Below are 19,870 nucleotides of genomic sequence, written 5' to 3' on the forward strand. Positions count from 1 at the left end.
GTCGAATTACCCAATTTCTAACAATATCCAGGCCCGACTCGGAAGTTTTGGTGGCATAACTGCCCATTAAGGGTAAAAAGATAATTAATGGCTGCATCTCGGTAAATCAAATTGCATGGCACCAATAAATTCTTGTTTAAAAATACCCGTTGGTGAACGACAAGACGAACTCCAAAAATGTTCGAACACAAAGGCCTGTTTAATAATCCACCTTTTTCTGTCCAGGCCCTCGAGCATTCTTTGACCGTTAAACTTGGCATGGAACAAAATGGTCAAATTTGTTGAAGGCTCATTAAAACAGCCATCATAGTCTCAAGGGAGAAGACCATTCATTCGTTGCAGATTGACGAGCTTGGGATTTTTTGATGGAACGTAGGAAAATTTGAAAACAACATTCTTCGTTGAATGCACTCCTAGCATTTTTAAAGTGAGCAACATTTGTTGGTAGGGTATTGAATTTCATTTAGTTCCAGTTTCGACGATATTAATCTTTTGGCTTGTTGAATATGATACCTTCGTCTGGAAATCTGAGCGAAACCTGACGAGAACTTGGAACATCTGCCGACAAAAATTGTTTTATGAAAGCTCACACAAATATTTTGTCGCAAATCCACGTTGCTTAAACACAATTACATCTTGAAGCCGAAGATAATGTCATAAGACTGTGTATACAAACTGACAGGGATGCATTTAAGTTGGTTCCCAGACGTCGGGGCATGTCTCATTTGTTCAATGGCCCTAAGCCTTGTTTATTTGTGACCATATTTTGCAGGGATTCTGGATTACATGGACGATTTCCACCGCATCAACAACTGCATGGACAACTACGAGAACTACACCTTGGCTCCAGAAACCTCCGACCAAGAGGAGGACCCGCTTCAAACGTCGTCCATACAAACACCGTCTTTGGAAAGCAATGGAACTTCGGTCCATTTTTGTCCTGTGATCTTTGACAGCTGGAATTGTTGGCGAGCTACCCGAGTCGGTCAAATTCAGCATCAATCTTGTCCAAATTTCCCACACCTCGGATTTGACCCGGCCAGTAAGTGTGAGCTCGCCTTTCCAGGCAGGTAGTGGCTTAATCCAAAGATTGGTGTTTGATAAGTGATAACGACGAATGTGAAAAATAGGTTACTATTTGAACAATTCAGAGACCGTGAGCGGATTGATTCAGGGATTAAGGTTATCTTTCACCAACGCTTGCTCCACAAGAGTGTCTAATCCGTTATCAAACAAATTGTCTTGTTTTTACACCTCGAGATCTCAAATGAAAGAACAAATGTCTCTCACTATTGATTCATCTGTCAAAGCTCGCGCCAATGATTCAAATCATTCAGCGTTAAAAAGGGATGGATGAAGTGACAAGAACCGATATTTTCTTCACAGAGGAATTTAGCAAAACGGCCTCACTGATTCTCTGGACACTGAAGGCATAAAGTTATCCATGACTGTACGCGTGACAAAAATTGACATAGGAGCTATGCATACCCTTGGAAGGCCCTGACAATCAGCTTTCAATGGTATCAACCGCAACATGGTGCAACATGGGTGCATATACATATTTTCTTCAAAAAACAGAAATTCACCTGGACGTAGTTTATAAATATGGTACTCTCAAGTTCTTTAGAATTACAAATTGAGAGATCCTAAGCATGCCAAATGCTATTCGAACCAACGAATAACATTTTTGGAAAACCAGAAAAGTATAGAAATCTTAAAGATTTGAGAGCATTATCATTTCTCAAAACTTTGATTTTTACTTTACCTAAATATTCGCCCCTTGCCCTTTAGAACTAACAATGGCCAAAGAATCACTCTGGCAATGAGTACATAAGAAGCAGGACGCTAAATGTCAAATTTGACACTTTTATTTTGATACAACTGTTGCGTACTGCGTGGTTCAGAGAGTAGCTGGGTTTGGGGGAACAAGCTTTTCAAACAGTCTTGCAAGTTTGGGCACAACAAGACTAAATGTTCAAGCTAACACAGATAAACTAGTAGTAGTAGGAAAACTAGGAATTTTCTGAAGGAGGTTACATAGGGCCCCTTATTTTCTACGTCACACAAAAGAGGCACGGCAGATTGCTATATGAGCTTTTCGTAAAATGCTGTGAACGCAATATATTTTTCCGACATCATGTAACCTGGGTCACTAATTATACAAAATATTTAGATAGAATTAGCCAAAAACAACTGAAACACATTCTAATTCAATAAAGAGGTATCGACCCAATCGGCCCTATATTTGGTAGAGGCTAACTCACAAAGCGCCCTCTGAAGTGTAGAACATAAACCATATCTCATGCAGCGTAGGAAGCCTATTGCACTCTGTACTTGATTGAAATCTAAAGGTGACGAAAATAAGCACTTTGAAAGGATTTGAAAGGCGAAACGATCATGAACTTCGATGCGACGAATGGTCATACTCATGACTTAATGATAACTTAGTGGAATAAACTTGGTAATGGTGTTCAAGTGGCTATGATGTTTTGATACATTCCATGACAGAGGGAATAACATTTTTGTAGTGGTTATAGCGATAAATTTTACTTCAAACATTTCAATTTCTCTCAAGAGAGTGATTAACGATTTGAAGCAATCCACAAGAATTTGAGAAGCTTGCCCTTTTCAAGGTGCTTCGAAGTTCGAATTCACACGGTGCTTCACAGAAAAGTACGTGGGCTCCCTTCAAAAGAACCGTGTACAAAAGAGCCCCAAAGACCAGATGATCCCAGATCATCAAGTTGCTTTGACCACTTGAGCGGAACACTTTTTTGAACAATGCCTTGTGCACGTACAGTATTTGTCCGAAGGCTCGCTCGATGTTACCCTAAGATTTCCCTAGGTGACGCGAATAGTGTCCAGTTCGCACCAAAAGATAACAACAATGGACAAAGGCTTGTGAGGAACGGAAAGGCTGGAGTAAATCTCACGATGCTCTTCTTCATTCACTCTCTAGGTTTGCAGACTGATTCGCTTGAGATTAGGCTGGGTTTATAGGGGTTTGGTCAAGAACTTGTCTTTCGTTTATTGTGTGTGCCACTCAGACCAACCACAACATATGAGGATATAGCGACTTTTGAGAGATATCATGAAATAACAAAAAGACCCGTATTGATTAGTGGACCAACCATGTCTATGTTTTTTTTTAATACATGGAACCTCCTGACAAAGAAAGTCTATTGGAAATTGGGCTGGATGTTGTGTCTTTTTCTAAGGTCTTAAATGTACTCATCCGAGTTGGTGGTATATCCCCCTATTCACTAGCCTTTGTTTATTTTTTATTTTTTTGCAGACTTCCTTACCGCAGTTAAAAGGGTTACTTCCGGGACCGGGGTTTGAACCCACGATACCTAGGGAGAGGATTCTTACCTTGTTCACGCTGCCTCCTTTGTCAAGCATTTGTGTCAATATAACTTCATTTAAGGACACTTGACAGGAAAATTAGAAACTAATTGCGACCATAACGTTTTGGCTGAAATCATGAAAATAAGGCCAAAAGGAGTCTAATTTGAATTTGATTAGCCGTAACCTTGGCAGGTGAAACATTGGATTATTTTGAGGTGTTTCAAAAAGAGGACCACTCTGACCTTACTAATTGGTTGTTTGAGCACTGGGAGTTTCGAACCTTGTTTCAAATGGACCAGGCTGTATCCTCGTTGACCAATGGGTTCTTTGAAACCCTGGATTATCCACTTCAAGTATTTACTTTGTCAGTAAAGCCCTTTTCTACAAAATTACACTTCGAGTTGAAAGATTGCTAAGATGAAGAAAGTTGTTGGCCTTTGAAAACTCGACCAAAGCGACCGAAATGGAATGTACTATAATGTTAAGAAAAGTTGACCAGGCAGTAAATTTGACAAGATTAATTTAATGTTTTCTGCACTTCTTGACCCATTCTAGTGAGGCCAACAAATCATGCTGAAGTAACAACATATTCCCCTTTTTTACGATTCGCTCCGAGTTCGTCTAACAAACTCTCAGTGGGGAAGTCTTGCTGAGAAGAAAGTCTGCGAAGCTTTTCCTTCAGTAACCAAGGACTATTTACGAGATTAAGATTTGCTCTTTAATGAATAATGCAACGGACGAGCGTCTCAAAATATGGAAATATCCTTGTTCAGAACCACAATTGTTGTCTTGGCGCACAATTTCTTTTATCCCAAGCAAGCCAAGCAACTATGCAGAAATCCAATGCATCTTTAGTTCGTGACAACTTAATTATCCGCATTTTCTTACACATATTTCAAGGTTATTAGTATGGGTCCTTTTTTTTTTTTAAAAGAGGACTCTAACACCATGTGACTATTCACCATCTGTTTTCCAAACAAGTAAATTGAATATGTGGAAGATGTAACAAGTGACTGACCCGAGACCTTGTCCTCAAACGTGCAACACGTGACCCTTTGACATTGATTTATGTGAGCCTCTGGGGCCTGGAATATAACATAACGAAGTCCCCGAGGAGGGATTAGTCGTTCAGTAGGGACATTTGTAGTCCAATGTGGAGGGAGGATATCTGTGTTCGCATCTGAGCCCAAGATTGACCCATAATAAAGCTGCTGGGGTTTGTCTCGTACTGCACAATGGTGGAATATTGCTTTTGGTATGCTTGGTGTCGGATTGAGTCAGGACCAACATGTGTTCGTCCAGACCTGGTTCTGAGGAGACGCTCGAGAAAAATGCTCTTGATTCAGGTTTAAGGAATGGCTATTTCTTCAATGTCCATTACTTTCTTGTCATGATTTTTCAGAATAGCTATTTATTCAATAGCAGGGGCATTCTTTGCTTGTAGTTTGACAAAATGAGGCTTGAAGAAATTCCTTATGGTCAAAACACCTTGCACGCGTTTTAGGTGTTGGCCACATCGACTTTTTGAAATCCGAACTTGAATAAACCACATGTAAAGAGAGACCCGGCTATTGAATGAGCAGTTTTATTTGAAGAGAACCGGTTCTCAAGGTATGATTTTAATTCAAAACCTCTCAAAGCCAAATCTGACATGTGGAACTGTTCTTTCTCTTCCCAAGTGACCGTAAACTTGCTTTCTAGCCACTCGTGAACACAGAGCCATGAAATAAAGTTTCTAACAGTGGCGTTTGGTTTTCCTTGCATGCATGAGAGGCAACATTATGCCTCTGAAAACTGATTCTCATAGAGGAAAACAATTCTGAAGAGAATTCTTACAACAGATGACATCGTTATTGAGTTCGCGTTTTCATGCCATTAAATTTTGATGGCATAGTTGAGGAGGGCTCGCACAAGCTTCAGTTTAAACATGAGGGCAAAAATGGCTTACGAGTTGAAGGGTATTGATCTCTTCCAGTCAAAAACGAGCAAGACCGTAATTACTTTTTTTTACTCAGAGTACAAAAACCTTACCTCAATTGTTAAGTTTAGCCTCCAAACTTATCTTTTTTGATCTGCAGAAAGTCCATATGCAACTTTCGAGTTTGCCTGTAAATGTAAGTGAATTATTTATTTCCCAAAAATAACCACGTATGAAGTGTTTTTGATTTGTTCCTCAATGTTTCCCCTGGATAGGTGGTTAAAACTTTTAGTTTTTGTATGTTTGGTACATGCTCCTAAAATGGCTTTTCACCCATTGGAAGATATCCATTACCATTCCTAAATGTGTTTTTTCTTCGCTGCAAAGCTTTTGAAAAATTATTCAATTAACAAAAGCTAAAATAGAGCCTCTTTAAGAACAACTACGCGTAAAATCATTTGTATTGTTAGTGAATATTTCATTATGAAACTGTTTTTCACAAACGATCCAACTCAAAATTAACATTAGGATTTTCTCCTGACCTTCCCAATTTCAAAACTGTTGCATTCATCTCTTTATAATTGAATGCAGATTGGCTGTTTAGGTTATGGTCTCCCATTGTAGATGGCGCTGCCATCAATTAGCTGCAGCAAGAAACCACAACAAACCTGTTATCACTCCACTATAGTGTCAGTCTTCTGCATTCCTAGCGTGCGTTTTCCAAAATGTAGTTTCCAACTCACCTTACACCTACGTAAAAGTACACTCATTCTGAACTAGGTTTCAGACCAGCCATGTTATCAAAATCGCATTTTGGAAGGTTGTCATAGAGAATGAAGAATTCATCAAATCTCCTCTCTTGTTTGTTGCGTTCAAATTTGCCTCTTCCTTTATCAAGTTCCATGTACAATAAATCTGTGTTCTGACGTTGTAAACAAGTTGAAATCTACCCATTTTTCTGTCTTGACGAGTTCCTCGCATCAGATACATATACATTACTGTCTTCCCATTCAAAAAAAAAATCGGAATTGCTTTCAGCGAAAGACAAACAAAAAACGCCAAAAGTTGGAGGATACTTCGAACGGTGAGAGTACTTTTAGTGCACTGGGTCCATACAAAAGCAGCTGATTATCGCTTGTGAACATAACACTCTCATTAGTCATTAGTACCAAGCAAATGTAAACCTACCTATATTATTGTTGGTCATTGCTTTGTACAGCTAAGACCGCACCAATTTGGCCTTTTCCCATGACGAAAAATTTCTTCTCTCGGCGGAGATCACGGAGATGAAGGCTTAATTTAGAGCTTTGACCAAAGTCAATGTGAAAGTGTGGGAGGAAATGTGCACTGCATGCATCTTGACAGGAAAAACTTATCGGGTCTTACGTCGGAGCCTCTTCAAATGTTAGGACGCATTAGTTGTTCCACCCAAGATCTTCAGAAGGGAACATCGCATTCGTGAGTCTTTTTTGACAACCCTCTTTGCGGTGTTCCAAACAAATGATGATGATCTTGGGATTTCCGACACCTTCTACCTATATACAAAATAATTCAATTGACGGAAGGGTCAGCTGGTCCCATTGTGGACATTCATTTTCCATCTCCTTTTTTAGGAAATGCATCCAAGTTCTGTACCGAGTATGGAACTTGGTGGGTCCATCCCCAATCCAACAGAACGTGGTCCAATTACACCAAATGTGTCGATCTCAAGGATCTCTTGGTAAGTTCACCTTGCCAAATGTGTTCTTTCTCCCAATTGTCACCCATATCTGGGTACTTGATCAAAGTCTTTTGTTCCAGTTCCACCAATCCGTGAACACCATTACCATGTCGGGTCTGGTTATTTCTCTCTTGACCTTGCTCTTGTCATTATTCTTGTTCTTCTACTTTAAGTGAGTAGTTTTAAAGCCGGTATTAAAGACCCTTTTTTCAGCATGCGTTGCACTTCTAAGGCATTATCTCTTGCATTTAGGAGCCTCAACTGTGGGAGGATCAAGATGCACAAGAACCTTTTTATGGCCATGGCCAGCAATAATAGTTGCTGGATCATTTGGTATGTGTGCGTGATCAATAATCCCGAAGTGGGACAGAATAACCCGGTAAGACTCGAAGGTTCATCGTATGGATGGATATTATTTTTACGTATTATTTCCCATTTTCTACGCCTCTCAAAAGACGAGCATGTTCGTACAATTAGAACTGGAACACGATATGTGCCCTTCTTCTTGGGAAGATTTAGACCTGATGGGGATCTGCTCGAATGAAGAGCCTTGACAATGTTTTCTTTGCGACTTCAAGGTGATGTTACTCTCTGACCCTATTTCTTAATTAAAAAGGGATCAAAGTGAGTTCGACAGGAAACCCAAAGTTTTTTGCTTCTTTTCCTCCGAGCTTCTTTTTATGGTTTCGAGAATGTCGTTCTACTGGCATTGGCGTTTTCTTGAGATTTGTACAATATTGTATGTTCCAACGATTGAAAATTGTAAGACAAAGGTTAGAGCGCCGAATCAATTTAGGATGATGGATTAATGTATTCTTATCATAGTATTGACCAATTGCATGAGTCTGCAGTGAGGGAAAGCCTTTGCAATTGGGTTAAGAATTTGCCCAAAGCCTTAAAGGCTCTTAAAAGTTTTTACCCAAACGTATATCCTTGGGGGGTTGGAAGACAGGTTCTGCGACGCAAAACCAGGCACATTTTTGGGACATGTTTAGCAATTTGCCAAATACTAATGGAGTCCCTAATGATAATGCAATCATTATTAAGTTGCATCGCCTTGATAGGTCTTCATGACTTCAAATGTAATCAAGTGAACTCATTTTTAAATACCAATGTGTGAAATGCAATGATCTGCACAACGACTAGGTCTAATACGCATTTTTCTCAAAAAAAAAAGAAAAAGGGATCCTTAAAGTTCAGGTAAAAATAAATTGTTATTCTCGTAAAAAAATGCCGTTCAATAGTAGGTGCGTATGTCCGTACAACATCTTAACTAAGAATTCGTTGTTAAAATTGTTAACCAGGTAACTACTGTTGATACCTATAAAATGGCTTTTGAGATCTTCACCTCATTTGAAAGTGCACTTTCTATTTCTGAGATCAAGCAGACATATCCATCAACCAAATCATTCATTTTGCTTAAACAAGTGAGCTTTAAAAGTCTCAGTTTGAAATACTGTAATCGTTATGGAACCTGGCACACGACCTCACGTCAATAATGCGTAATGGCATATTGTCTTGAGGTTGAAATCCGAGGAGTCTTCTGGGTTAAGTTTGGGTATCTACGTACCTAAAAATCGATTTACAAACTTGCAAACTCGGTTATGACATGAACTTGTGAGGCTGCAGAGCAAGGCAAAGTTAAAAGCAATGATTTAGAGCGAAACGAATGCACGAAGATATCACACACACGCACAATTATGGTCTCAAAGTTAATAACTGATAGCAATAGGCTAGCTACGTTATTAACTCTGTTAAAACTTTCTGGTCAAAATATTTTTTATAAAGGTCCAATTAGCTTTGTCAAAGAGGGTCAAAAATCGTTAGTTGTTAATATATGAAGCTACGTTTATGTTTATGATTAACTGACATGCTACTTTTATTTAGTTACAACGGTAGAATCGACATTATTGGCATTTTCGGTCGTCTGCAAACATATTAGCTTTTGAGCCCATTAGTAGTTAACTTGCCGATTTTAATAACTGAAACCAACCTTCTACTTGATTTTCAATTATCTCACTTTAAAACAAACATTTGGTTGTACTTACAACTAAAACTGTCTCTGTTGGAGCCAAATGAATCCAGCTTTATCACAAAGTTGTCTGTCGTATGTCCCTTATATTTCGCTCCATTATTTAGTCAAATAATCGCTTTACAATTAACCATTACCGAGGCTAACTTTTTGATGAACAATGCCCACCACTGGCCTACAGTATATGGGGCGCAAGAAACCCTTGTGTCACACATATCTTGGGCATAATTACATTTCGTGTTCCATTTCTACCCTTGATTCTCACTTTTCAACTCCTTGAGTTCAAGCTCATGGATCTTTTGTCTTCAAGAACAGAAATGATCCGTTCAAGCTGAGTTGCGAGCTTGTCTCCAGAATAAGTAATAGGACGAACTTAACATTCATACCCTCATGGGTCTCTCCATTTAGGTCTGGTGTCGTCTTTTACATGTGGTGACCAACTATTTTATGCTGTCGACGTACACATGGATGCTGGGCGAAGGCGTCTACCTCCAACTCCTGCTCATTAACACGTGGCGAGTGAAACGTTGGCAAATTTGGACCATCATTGTCGGTTGCTGGTCTTTGCCCATTTGTTCTATTGTCCCCTACACTTGGTCGAGACTAGCTGAGCCCACGGAAAATGCCAAGTAAGGAAGGATCAATCACAAGTCAAATACCAGGAAAACTGCACAAAAAGGCTTATTTGCGAGAAAGCTTGGTTGATGTAAAGTGGCTCTTGAGAGGACGAAAATCGTGACTACACAAAATTGACTAGTACTTATTTGAGGTCTGATGCAATCATGGTCACATGAGGGTCCTCCAGCATTTTTTGTGGTTTACCTAATCAGATGCATTCCATGTTCCATAGTTGTTGGATGGACACCACCGATAGTATTTGGTACCTGGGGGTTCTCGTTGTTCTTGTGATGGTGGTTAATCTGATATTTGTCATCAATGTCATCCGAGTCATCCGACGAAAGCGTGGTCATCAGTCGGAAAACAGGTACAATCGTCATTCTTGCTCACTAAAAACATAAATATGAAAAGCCGTCATTTTGACACAAAGGCAATGGTCATTGTTCTTTATTTCAAGCCTTATCCTTGATGTCAAACCAGCGTGTTTAATAACCTTGAAGGACGTGAATCTGATGTGATTTTTGGACCCTTTTATCTCCTTTAGTAACGTGAACAGTAGTACAGCTACGACAATGAAGGCTGCACGAGCCGCTTTGATGTTGGTGCCCATCCTTGGCCTTCATTTTATGTTGCTACCCATGCGACCCAAGGATGGTTCGGCCTTGGAGTATGTGTATGAAGTGGTCTCCTCGGTTACCTCCTCGTTCCAGGTGAGATTACTATGGCCCATTGTTTTGGCCTTACTATCCTCATATTCGCAACCATCAATGGGATTACATTGGCACCACCATTCATCCAACACTTTGCAAAAAGGCCACAATAAGTGCCTCAAAAGCCAATTAGCTATTGATGGTCTTTAACAGGAAAGGAAAACACAACCCATTTACGTACCCAGGATGCTAGAGAGTGGCCTTGATGATCCAGACCACCTTCAATGTTGCAAGTCCAATCAGTTCTTGACAAAGAAACTTGAAAAGCCGGGCTATACGCTCTTCAATGAGGCATGACGATTGACTTGGCCTTTAGAGGCTGTTTGGACGAAAAATCAGTTCCACGGTCATTTGAAACCTTCCTGTAATTCAAGCTTAACAAGGCGAAACGCAATGGGGACGTTTAGGCAAGCTCTGGCAGGTTCGTTTGTTTGCTGGTACCAGTGTCAGTGATGCAAGTTTTGGGGTCTTCAAACATGTTTTTGAGAAGCTGACACTCCTTTCACAGTGCTATGTGAGGAAAGGTCAGCTTCGTTAAAACCAGTTTGAAACGCCAATTTTGCATCACTGGCATTGGCAGGTAAGTTTGTTTGCTGGTACCAGCGCTTGCCTAAATGTCTGAATAGAGGAAAACACATCCTGAGAGCTCTTCTTGAGCAGTTTGTAGCCAACAGTACGTGGAATGACTACTTTAAGTAAAGGATAGGGCTCCTCGAAGATATCTATGACCATGATGAGCTCTAATAAACTTTGACCATTCAGTTTGGATCACGTCTACCAAAACGTGCGTAAAGCCTGTTCAATGGGGTTGCCAGAAAACCTTTACTCAGTCCTCTCTAGGCAGATAGAGCCTTTCAGGTGGCAATACTGAGGGATACTATACTGAGGGATTGGTTAAAAGCCTGTTTCTGGTTAACTTTACAATGTAAAATGAGTGGGGAACTCGAGGGGTCCAAATTTATTTGGATATTTTGTGTTTTTCTACGGAAACTGCGAGGAATTAGCTTTTGAAGCATTATTAACTTCATTTAGGGCAAGGAAAAAAAAATACAGCTCGTTTCTTCGGAACAAGTGAAATACAGAAATGGAAAACCCCCAAGGGCTATTTTACAGCCACTGTGTTTTGAAAGGTTGCAACTTCAATCATAGACGAACGCGGTCCCAAATTGGTTCCCAAGTAACCTGGCTCTTCAGGTCGATTATGAACCTCAAGCCAGACAACTGATCCAGTCTTAAAAAGGATACAGAAGTATTTCAAAAGGGCTTTGCCAACAAGGTTCGTTTGCTCTTGGCATTCCAAGAAACTGCGGGTTGAATGCCAAGTTCGATTAGAACTTGCCTAGAAATTCGAAACTTTCTTCCTGCCGATGAATGGATCAAGTTTGAAGTTGAGGCCTTGATCTTATTCAAACATCCTGATGGAGCGCAAACACGCAATAAATAGTATCGGCTTCAGCCTTAGTTATGGGCGCAGGCGCAGATCCCGGTACTGACTTCAATGGGTGGCCCATTGAAACTGCAGACGTTCAAAACCCTGAGTTTTCAAAGCGAGCTTTGACATGGTAGATAATTTCCAGGTTTTGCCAAACTAGTGAATTTCTTTTCACCCCAACTACTCGTGGGATTATTTTGAGCCTTGCTGCTCATGCTCAAAGGGATTACCATATTACTTTTGATGAACTCAGCGCAATTCAAATTTTTCTTGTTATTGGTACGTCGTGTTTGTCATTTTGATCGGCGTTAGTTTGACCACGGACTTCTAGAGATGTGGACTGCGAACGGAAGCCAAAATTTCTTGTCTCCAAAACCATTCCCTTTATTCCAAATACGCACTTAATCCGATAACAAGATTTTGTTGACTAGATAAATTTCGCCCAGTTTGAGTCCAAAACTATGCTTAGGGAACTCAGGCGATATGTCCAAATTTATGTAGTAAACACTACATATAATTCTATTTTTCGGCCTGCTCATTGTCAGCTACATAAGTTTTAGACATCATAACTATGAAACGAACCACTTTACAAGTAAGTAATGTAAAAATGATCTGCCTTTAACTGAAGTGATCTAGGTTTCTTATTTTATTGCGCTAATTCAAAAAATGGCTCCGATTTGCTATGACCAAGAGCAGGCCTATTTGGCAGGAAGCTCGTTCACAGTCCATATTTCTAGAAATTCGTGGTTTGACCCCCGCTAATCCAAAGATAACTGTAACTTTTCTGGTGGCTTTGGAAATAAACAAAAAAATAATACGCTGACAGTTTTCGTTCATGAACGGATATCTGAATGATTTAAGCCAGTAAAGCACTTTATTAGTCAAAGCAAGAAGAAGAAAAAATCCCATTGAAAGAGCGAATGAAGGCCTCCAAGTATGTCAATGTCCTCAATTCATAATCTGTGGTCACACTGTTGTCAAGGCCAAATCTAGTGACTGTGTATTTTGATTTGCATTAACGAATAGCAAAATACCGGCAACACTTACCTTGCAAGATACATCGGTAGACAAGAAGATTTGCGTAAGATCCGCCAACATTAACCATTCTTAGATCTGATGCATTTTTTCGTTCCGTCTGAATCCTGTTGATACTTGTTACCTCATTCAAAGCGATTCAATTTTCCTCTTGACAGGGTTTTATGGTTTCGCTATTGTTCTGTTTCCTCAACTCTGACGTAAGTACACATCATTTTCTCAAACTCTCTTTCATCATTTCCAATTCTGACATTTGAACGTCTGGCGAATTTTCCCCCTTATCCCGGACGTGACAGAATTCCCAACTTTGGCCTTCAAGTCAAATTTATCCAGTGGTCTTTTAGTCCCTTGGGCTACTTGTTACTGATTGAATTACCGGCAACCGGCAACCGCCGACCACAGGCCTTACACAGGCCTAGGGCTTATACTTTTACATACTTTCAAAGGTCTTGCACATGAAGCACGGCCTTCATAAATAGCAAGCGAGCCATTTGGCTTCATTTGCCAAAAAAAATGGCTAGCACAACAAGCAAAAAATTCGTGGTTGCCAAGCGCTTATCAAACAAAGAAATTATTCTCCTAGGTTCTGGAGGCTATCCGAAAGAAATGTTTGCGATCCTTCCGAGCTCGTTACGGAGGCAATGATGGAGGCCTCACGGGAGGGGCCTTCACACATGGCCTTTTGGGCGGCATGGGTGGAGGCGGAACGGCAGGAGGTGTGGGTGGTGGTGCTGGTGGAGGTATAGGAGGTGTGGGAGGAGGTGGAGGTGGGCCTGGAGGCCTCGTGGTGAGTTAAGAAGAACCGTCTCATCTCGCACTACTGCATGACTCCTTCTCCAAACGTGGGGATGGTATGTCCAAATGTTCTTCTCTTTGTATCACGTAAACCAACTTAATTTGATATACATATATGATCCAGGACATTATTTTGAGTCCCAGCAGACGGACAGACACACAATGCAGCGTGGCTCTATGTAGAGCATTGCCGGCTTTCATGGCTTGAAGGCTTCGAAATCCGCGTATCTAACGTCTGAGGCTTTTGTGTGATGGGACAGCTTTTTCGTCCTGTTGTTTTGTGACGTTGCAAATACTGTTCCTTCAGAGGCCGTTTCTGAGGAGGGGTTGTACATTTTAAGGCTTTGTTCGTCACGTCCAATACCGACTGCACTTGACTCAAAAACATGACGTATGACTCATTCCGCTGAACATAATGGGGACATTTAACTTAAGATAAACAATAGGTAGTATTACTGGAAAAATTAAGCACCTTGATTTTGCATTTTTTGCAATATTGGGCTCTTAAGTTTGGAATAATTTTCGATTATTTGAAAACAGATTGACATTTGTCCGAATGAGAATTGTTGGGGTTAATGTAGGTATTTTGTTCAATTGGAAGACTTGGTTTTCTGTTTGGTAAAAAGGTTTAAACCTGCAACGAATTCTTCTAGGAAATCTTAATCAACGGTAGATATATATCCCCCCAAAATGACCTTGAAATGCACTCCTCATTCGCAAATTGTTCGTTGTTTTTCCTCATCGTGTTTGGTATTTTAAATTTTAATGTCTCTCAGGAGCTCAATTGCTTTAGCTTCATTTTCACTCATTTTTCACGTGGAAGTCCTCCCTTTTTTTAAATCTGGAACGGACAACTTGTTCCTCTTCCTCAAATCTTGATCTTCTCATATGTGGAGAACTTGAAAATGAAAGGGTAGATTAGACCATGAAAACACAGAAATACTTCTCTGAAATTGAATTTTTTATGTCATTTTTTTTGTCCAAAAAAGGAGACAACTATATTCATATTTGATGTCGATTGTGGTGTATTTGGCAGCGTTTGAGGCCCCAGCAATTCTCAAGGAATTTCACATTTTTTACCGTATTATGTTGTTTGGGGAAGGACGAATTGTCTCCAAACTAAGGATCTCTCAATAAGCCCTGAAGGGAAGGTACTTTGTTCAACCTTTGCAGGAAAAAAAGTGAGAGAAAAAGATTATGAATTCTGAATCTTTAATCTCTTCTGATCAAAATCCAATGGAAAAAATTGGAAAATGAAATTGTGTCATTGTGCACAAGTTGATTTCTTATTGGGCATTCTTCAACTATTTGAATCATTTGTCGAATTTTTACAGCATCGAACTTCAAAAGAAATGGGAATTAGTGTCTCATTCTAGAGATGAAATGACGACATCGGTAGTGTTAGAATAAGCAACGAAAAAGATGAAAGTGATTGTGCCTACATTCATTTTCAACAAATAGACCATCACGTGAGCTACCCCCTAATCCTTCAAAGTCTTGTCTTCAAAATCGGGGATTATCCCTGATTTGTTTCTTTGGAAAGTTCAATCGTGGCTGACAGACATCAGATGACCTGACTTGCTTGTAAAGTATTTCAGTTTTTTCATCACGCATGTAGACGACTTCTCTTTAGTCTCAGCCAGCAGAACATTAATTTTCTCTCGTTTTCAAATTACCGGTCCTCTCCAGAGTCTTATTGAGAGTTCCCTTTTTTTGCTGTGTGGCTGGCTCGACTTCGTTTTGTAAAGAATGGCAAATATCCAATTGTTTCCTCTTTTGAACAATGACTTCTTGGAAGTCGACTCCAAATATATTGTATTCATAAGCGTTAAGCGTTTAAAGCACTTCTCCGTTGAATTATGAACTTGACCTCATTGTGTCATTGTCTCTCTCACACACTGAGTTCTCTTTGTACTCCACTTCATCTCACACTCCAACTGCTCCAATAACCCGATTGTTGCTTTGCATGCCTCGTGCCACTAAATTTTCCTCGCTTTATTTATTTATGCCAAGACCCATTGAATGTAATTCCAATCTCATGTTCCAGAGCCGTTCCATCAACTCAGGTCGCGCTAAACTCTTTGGCCGAATTGGCCGGAGCTCTCCCACGTGCGCTTTTACCACCACCACCACCGAGCCTTTGGACACGGTAGTGCTCAATTCGCAACATGCTTCACCCTTGGGAAGCACCAAGAATCAGCAACATCAGTATCATCATCAACAACAACGCTATGATCGGACTCATTCTAATTCGATCTCGAGCTTTGCCAGTTCCAATGGCACGAGTTGTAGCGGTATCGGCGGAAAGACCCGCCGATTCGCGCCCAAGCAGAGCGAGACCGTGTTGTAGAAAGAGTGAATGCACGAGAGCAAAAAGTGATGGCCCATTATCAGATGGTACTAGATGGAAGACAACTGATATGTAACCTTCACACCAAGGCTCATCTGAGGAGAGCAGAACTTGCGGTCAAGGAAACGAGAGCGTGGTAACTTTTTTGAGGGAGACGACCTCGATTGTCAGTCTTTCGGGGGGGAGCGGATGAATCTGAAACCATCGCTCTAGCTCAAAATGAGGCGGATGGCCACGTGTTTTGCGTAACATAAGACGTATGAGGATTGTTCCAAGATGGATGTTTATCTTGTTGTTTTGTTATGTGAATAAATCAAGATGTAGCACGTGCGCCATGTCAAACGCGATGGCTTGAATTAACCGCGCTAGACCGATTCAGTGGATCCAATGGGAAAGGGAATTAATGATGTGTTTTATGGTAGTATACCCAACTATGCTAGCCACTAGAAACGATTTAATTCACTTCGTTTGGAACTTAACCTGAAGTAATATCTATGTATACAACTTGTAGGGTGTAATGAAGGTTGAGGGTGTTTTTCCCCAAGAAATAACGCGTGTTAAATCGATCTCTCTTCTTGAGGTTCTGACTCTTGAAGAGAAAGCAGCATTGTAAAGTTATTTTGAAACTTACTCAAGATCGGCCTTGGTGGAATTTCATCTCTGGAAACCACGTGTCGTTCCCCTTAACTTATTACAAAGAGAGCGTGGCCACCACCCGTCAACCAGATCCAAGTTTTGATGAGAATTTTGCAATTACACTTTTTGCGCTCGCCATTTCACGAGGTCGGCCAATTCATATTCTAAACTTGACTTCACCTCCGTGACATTCCACAAAGCCTTGACAAACAAGTGCAGTTCTATGTACGTACAAATGAAATGTCCTAGTTCGCCTATTCTTTTTTGTACTCCTCCAAATAAAGACCCTCTTCGTAAAAGGATTCGGTTCTCGAGTGTCAAATCCCGGTTATGTCTCGAGATGAACAATTGGCAAGAACCTATCCATTGTCATTGGTAGGACAAGTAGTCCATTCATGTGTCTCGTGTAACTCAAGGCTTGGGTTGGAAGCTGAAAGCTGGAAGTATGTCCAGCTCTTGGGAGTGAATGGAACGAACATGTTGTTCCTTGAGTCGATATGCGCATGACTTTGGTATAACAAGCCAATAATCAGAAATGAGGCGATGATTCGTTTAGATGGAACGGGATAATCATGGTAAGGGCCTCCTGATCCTTTTTTCTCCGACCTTGGTAGAAATCATTATTGGGGTCCAAACAAGGCTGTCCTGATCCACATGCATTGAAGCATGTCAGTGGAACAGAGTGTGGAAGAGACCAGTTATACATCAATTGTGCTTACGTTTATCATAAGTAGCTGGTAGAAAGTTGGAAGAAGGGTCAACCCAAAGATGCAACAGGGACATTTTCAGCAGATTCGAACCTGTTGTGTATTTTTGGGTACTACCACTTATTAAGACGGTCTATAACCAAATATTTTGCTGAATGATCTTTTTGCCTGCGAGACAAATCATGTTAGCAAAATATTTGAAACTGGAGGAATTGTAGCAGCCCTAATGGTACATAGTATTGGGCTTTGGAAAAGGATTTGATTTCGATCATGATCTCTAAAATGATATCTGAAATTCGAATTTCGTCTCAAGGAAAAATGTGAATGATTAGAAATCTAGATATTTCTTATTTTTCAGATTCTTAGCCCTTAACAATATATGAATTGAAGAAAATAAAGAATGGAAAATTGCAGGAACTAACATCATCAAAGAGAAGTTCATGTGGTTGTTTCATAAGGTTAAAGAAACATACGGCTGCGTTTTCAAACCAGGAACATGACTTTTACAATTTTTTTTTTTATATATTTCATGTTTTTTCAAGCAATAATTTATTTAATGTTATTATCATGACACTTTTCGTAGCACTCTTAGATCAGTTTCGTGACATTTACATTTATTTTTGTAATGACGGTAGACATGAAAAAGCTTCATCCTTCGAGAAAACATATCAGTCCTTTATTTAGGAAAGAAATATTAAATATGCAGCTCTCAATAACAAAATATAATTTCCCTCTCTGCTTAAGAGGTTCGATACCAGAATCCAGGATACCTGCATTTGAGATGTCCACATCCAAAGTTTGAGGCCAGACTTGGATGAACTTTTTCGCCAGTTTGATATCTAGTTTTTTTTGCTAAAAAGAAAGCAATCACATTGTTCAAGCAATTGCAAACTCACAGGGTGTTCTTCAATCCTTTTTCAGTTTCTTATCCTCTTACATCCAAAGGCATTGTTTGGTTATCTGCCCTTAATTTCAGGCAGATTAAAGCAATCTCTTCATTAGTTTTAAGGTGGTTCTGTCAATACCACCAATTCTAATTCTTTGCTGGATTAAACTTTGAGAAAAAATCCGAAACACCAACAAAAAGAAGGTAACGGAAATTTAACAAATATAACTTGAACTTGTATGTGTAAACCTACCCCTAGCACTGAAATATTGAATCCGTCAAAATTAAATAGTTATTAGAATTAATGTGTATTTCACGGACGAGACGTGGTGTAGTGGCTAGTGCAAATTCCTAGCATGAGAGAGTTCCCCGAATTGATTGTCCTCCCGACCTGATGCAGAGAAAGAGACCCTGGATTCAGAGACGCGCGAGGTTTGACAAGTGGCTCCACTTCAAAAATGAAAACGATCTGTAGAACTAAAAAGTTTCCAAACTGATTTTGAACTGATGCGCTGTATAACAAAGAGTTCTTCCATGACAAATATCATTGAGTATTTTCTTTAAGGACACTGCCAAATTTTACTTGAAGACAAGCTGATTCATGAATATGGCATTTTAGATTGTTACCTCTATTTTGTTACTTTCTAAATCCTTTCTGAACCCATTTTTTCATAAGATTTGATTGCTATAATATTTCATTTGATTATTCAGATTAGCATCATCACATGTGAGCTCCCTGAGTCTATCAAGAAACAAGTCAATGCACTTTACAATGTACTAACAATGTAATTTGTTGAATATGTTTGTACTTTCTTTTTGAAGTGCTTTAGTCCAACTTGAGACAGGCAGCACGCAAAAGATCAGTGTGCCAACTACATTTTATTGAGAAATAACACACTAATACCATTGTAATGACAAAAAACACTCTAAACCCTATGGAATGAGTTGGTTAAATCCATGGTGGATCAGATTTGTCATAAATCATTCAAAGCTTTGCCCTATTATGCAATGCAAATGTGCGACCTCCTTTTAGAAGCAACTGACTCCCTGTCGGGAAGGTTTCCAAACAAAGCCCATGTTCGTTGACAATTGGCAGCCAATCAGATCGGTCGAATTTGATGACGTATACTCAACCTCGCGTATCTATGGCCTGGAGCATCTATAATGCAGACTATGAACATCGAAAAACAAACCACTTGAAACGAACTAGTCAGTAAATTGAAGAAACACCCTGTCCTCAATGACATCGCAAGATCGGGCTTGGGACTAGTACATAGAACGGAGCGTTTTCTCTGACGTGATGTACTTCTATCTTCACACTCATGACAAGGCAACCCACCACAAGCCAGTTATGAAAGGACAGACATATTTGGGTATGCTCACTTAAGCACATGCTCATACTTGCTCACGTCCATTTGAAAGCACCTTTTGCTCCAAAGGTCGAACCCAAAGCAATCAAGAGTACTCAAATGATCCACTCAAGTATTCACCCACACCCTTCTCCCCCCCAAAAAAGTTTTTGAGTGATCCAGATCAAAAACGTACCTACTTGATGGGAACACCTCTGACCGAGTATGATCCAAGCTCAAGAGTTTTTGTACTGTTTCCATCCACGTGAATGCACTCAGCCTCTCTTTCGCTCATTCTCCCACGAATAGCATGTGAGAAGGACCTGGGTTGATG

At 40.0% G+C, this 19,870-nt stretch overlaps 1 protein-coding gene and 1 long non-coding RNA gene across 2 annotated transcripts in view; one reads left to right on the plus strand and one right to left on the minus strand.

Annotated features, from left to right (window-relative positions):
- The window catches only part of LOC131889716 (uncharacterized), a 13,679-nt gene extending 2,715 nt beyond the window's left edge, over window positions 1-10,964 (minus strand). The window contains exons 1-2 of the long non-coding RNA XR_009374222.1: window positions 10,528-10,964; window positions 9,841-10,025 (exon numbers count right to left, since the gene is read on the minus strand). This is a non-coding gene — a long non-coding RNA (uncharacterized LOC131889716). The remainder of the gene's footprint in view (window positions 1-9,840; window positions 10,026-10,527) is intronic.
- LOC131889710 (calcitonin gene-related peptide type 1 receptor-like) overlaps window positions 1-16,288 on the plus strand; it is a 25,483-nt gene extending 9,195 nt beyond the window's left edge. Inside the window, exons 4-13 of the mRNA XM_059238874.1 lie at window positions 773-1,042; window positions 6,880-6,986; window positions 7,067-7,158; window positions 7,239-7,365; window positions 9,427-9,647; window positions 9,869-10,003; window positions 10,181-10,346; window positions 12,972-13,013; window positions 13,397-13,664; window positions 15,656-16,288. Coding sequence (XP_059094857.1) covers window positions 773-1,042; window positions 6,880-6,986; window positions 7,067-7,158; window positions 7,239-7,365; window positions 9,427-9,647; window positions 9,869-10,003; window positions 10,181-10,346; window positions 12,972-13,013; window positions 13,397-13,609 — 1,373 coding nt within the window. The 3' untranslated portion in view covers window positions 13,610-13,664; window positions 15,656-16,288. The remainder of the gene's footprint in view (window positions 1-772; window positions 1,043-6,879; window positions 6,987-7,066; window positions 7,159-7,238; window positions 7,366-9,426; window positions 9,648-9,868; window positions 10,004-10,180; window positions 10,347-12,971; window positions 13,014-13,396; window positions 13,665-15,655) is intronic.
- Window positions 16,289-19,870: the final 3,582 nt, after the last annotated feature.

This window comes from Tigriopus californicus, chromosome 10, assembly GCF_007210705.1.
Source record: "Tigriopus californicus strain San Diego chromosome 10, Tcal_SD_v2.1, whole genome shotgun sequence".
Lineage (NCBI taxonomy): Eukaryota > Metazoa > Arthropoda > Copepoda > Harpacticoida > Harpacticidae > Tigriopus > Tigriopus californicus.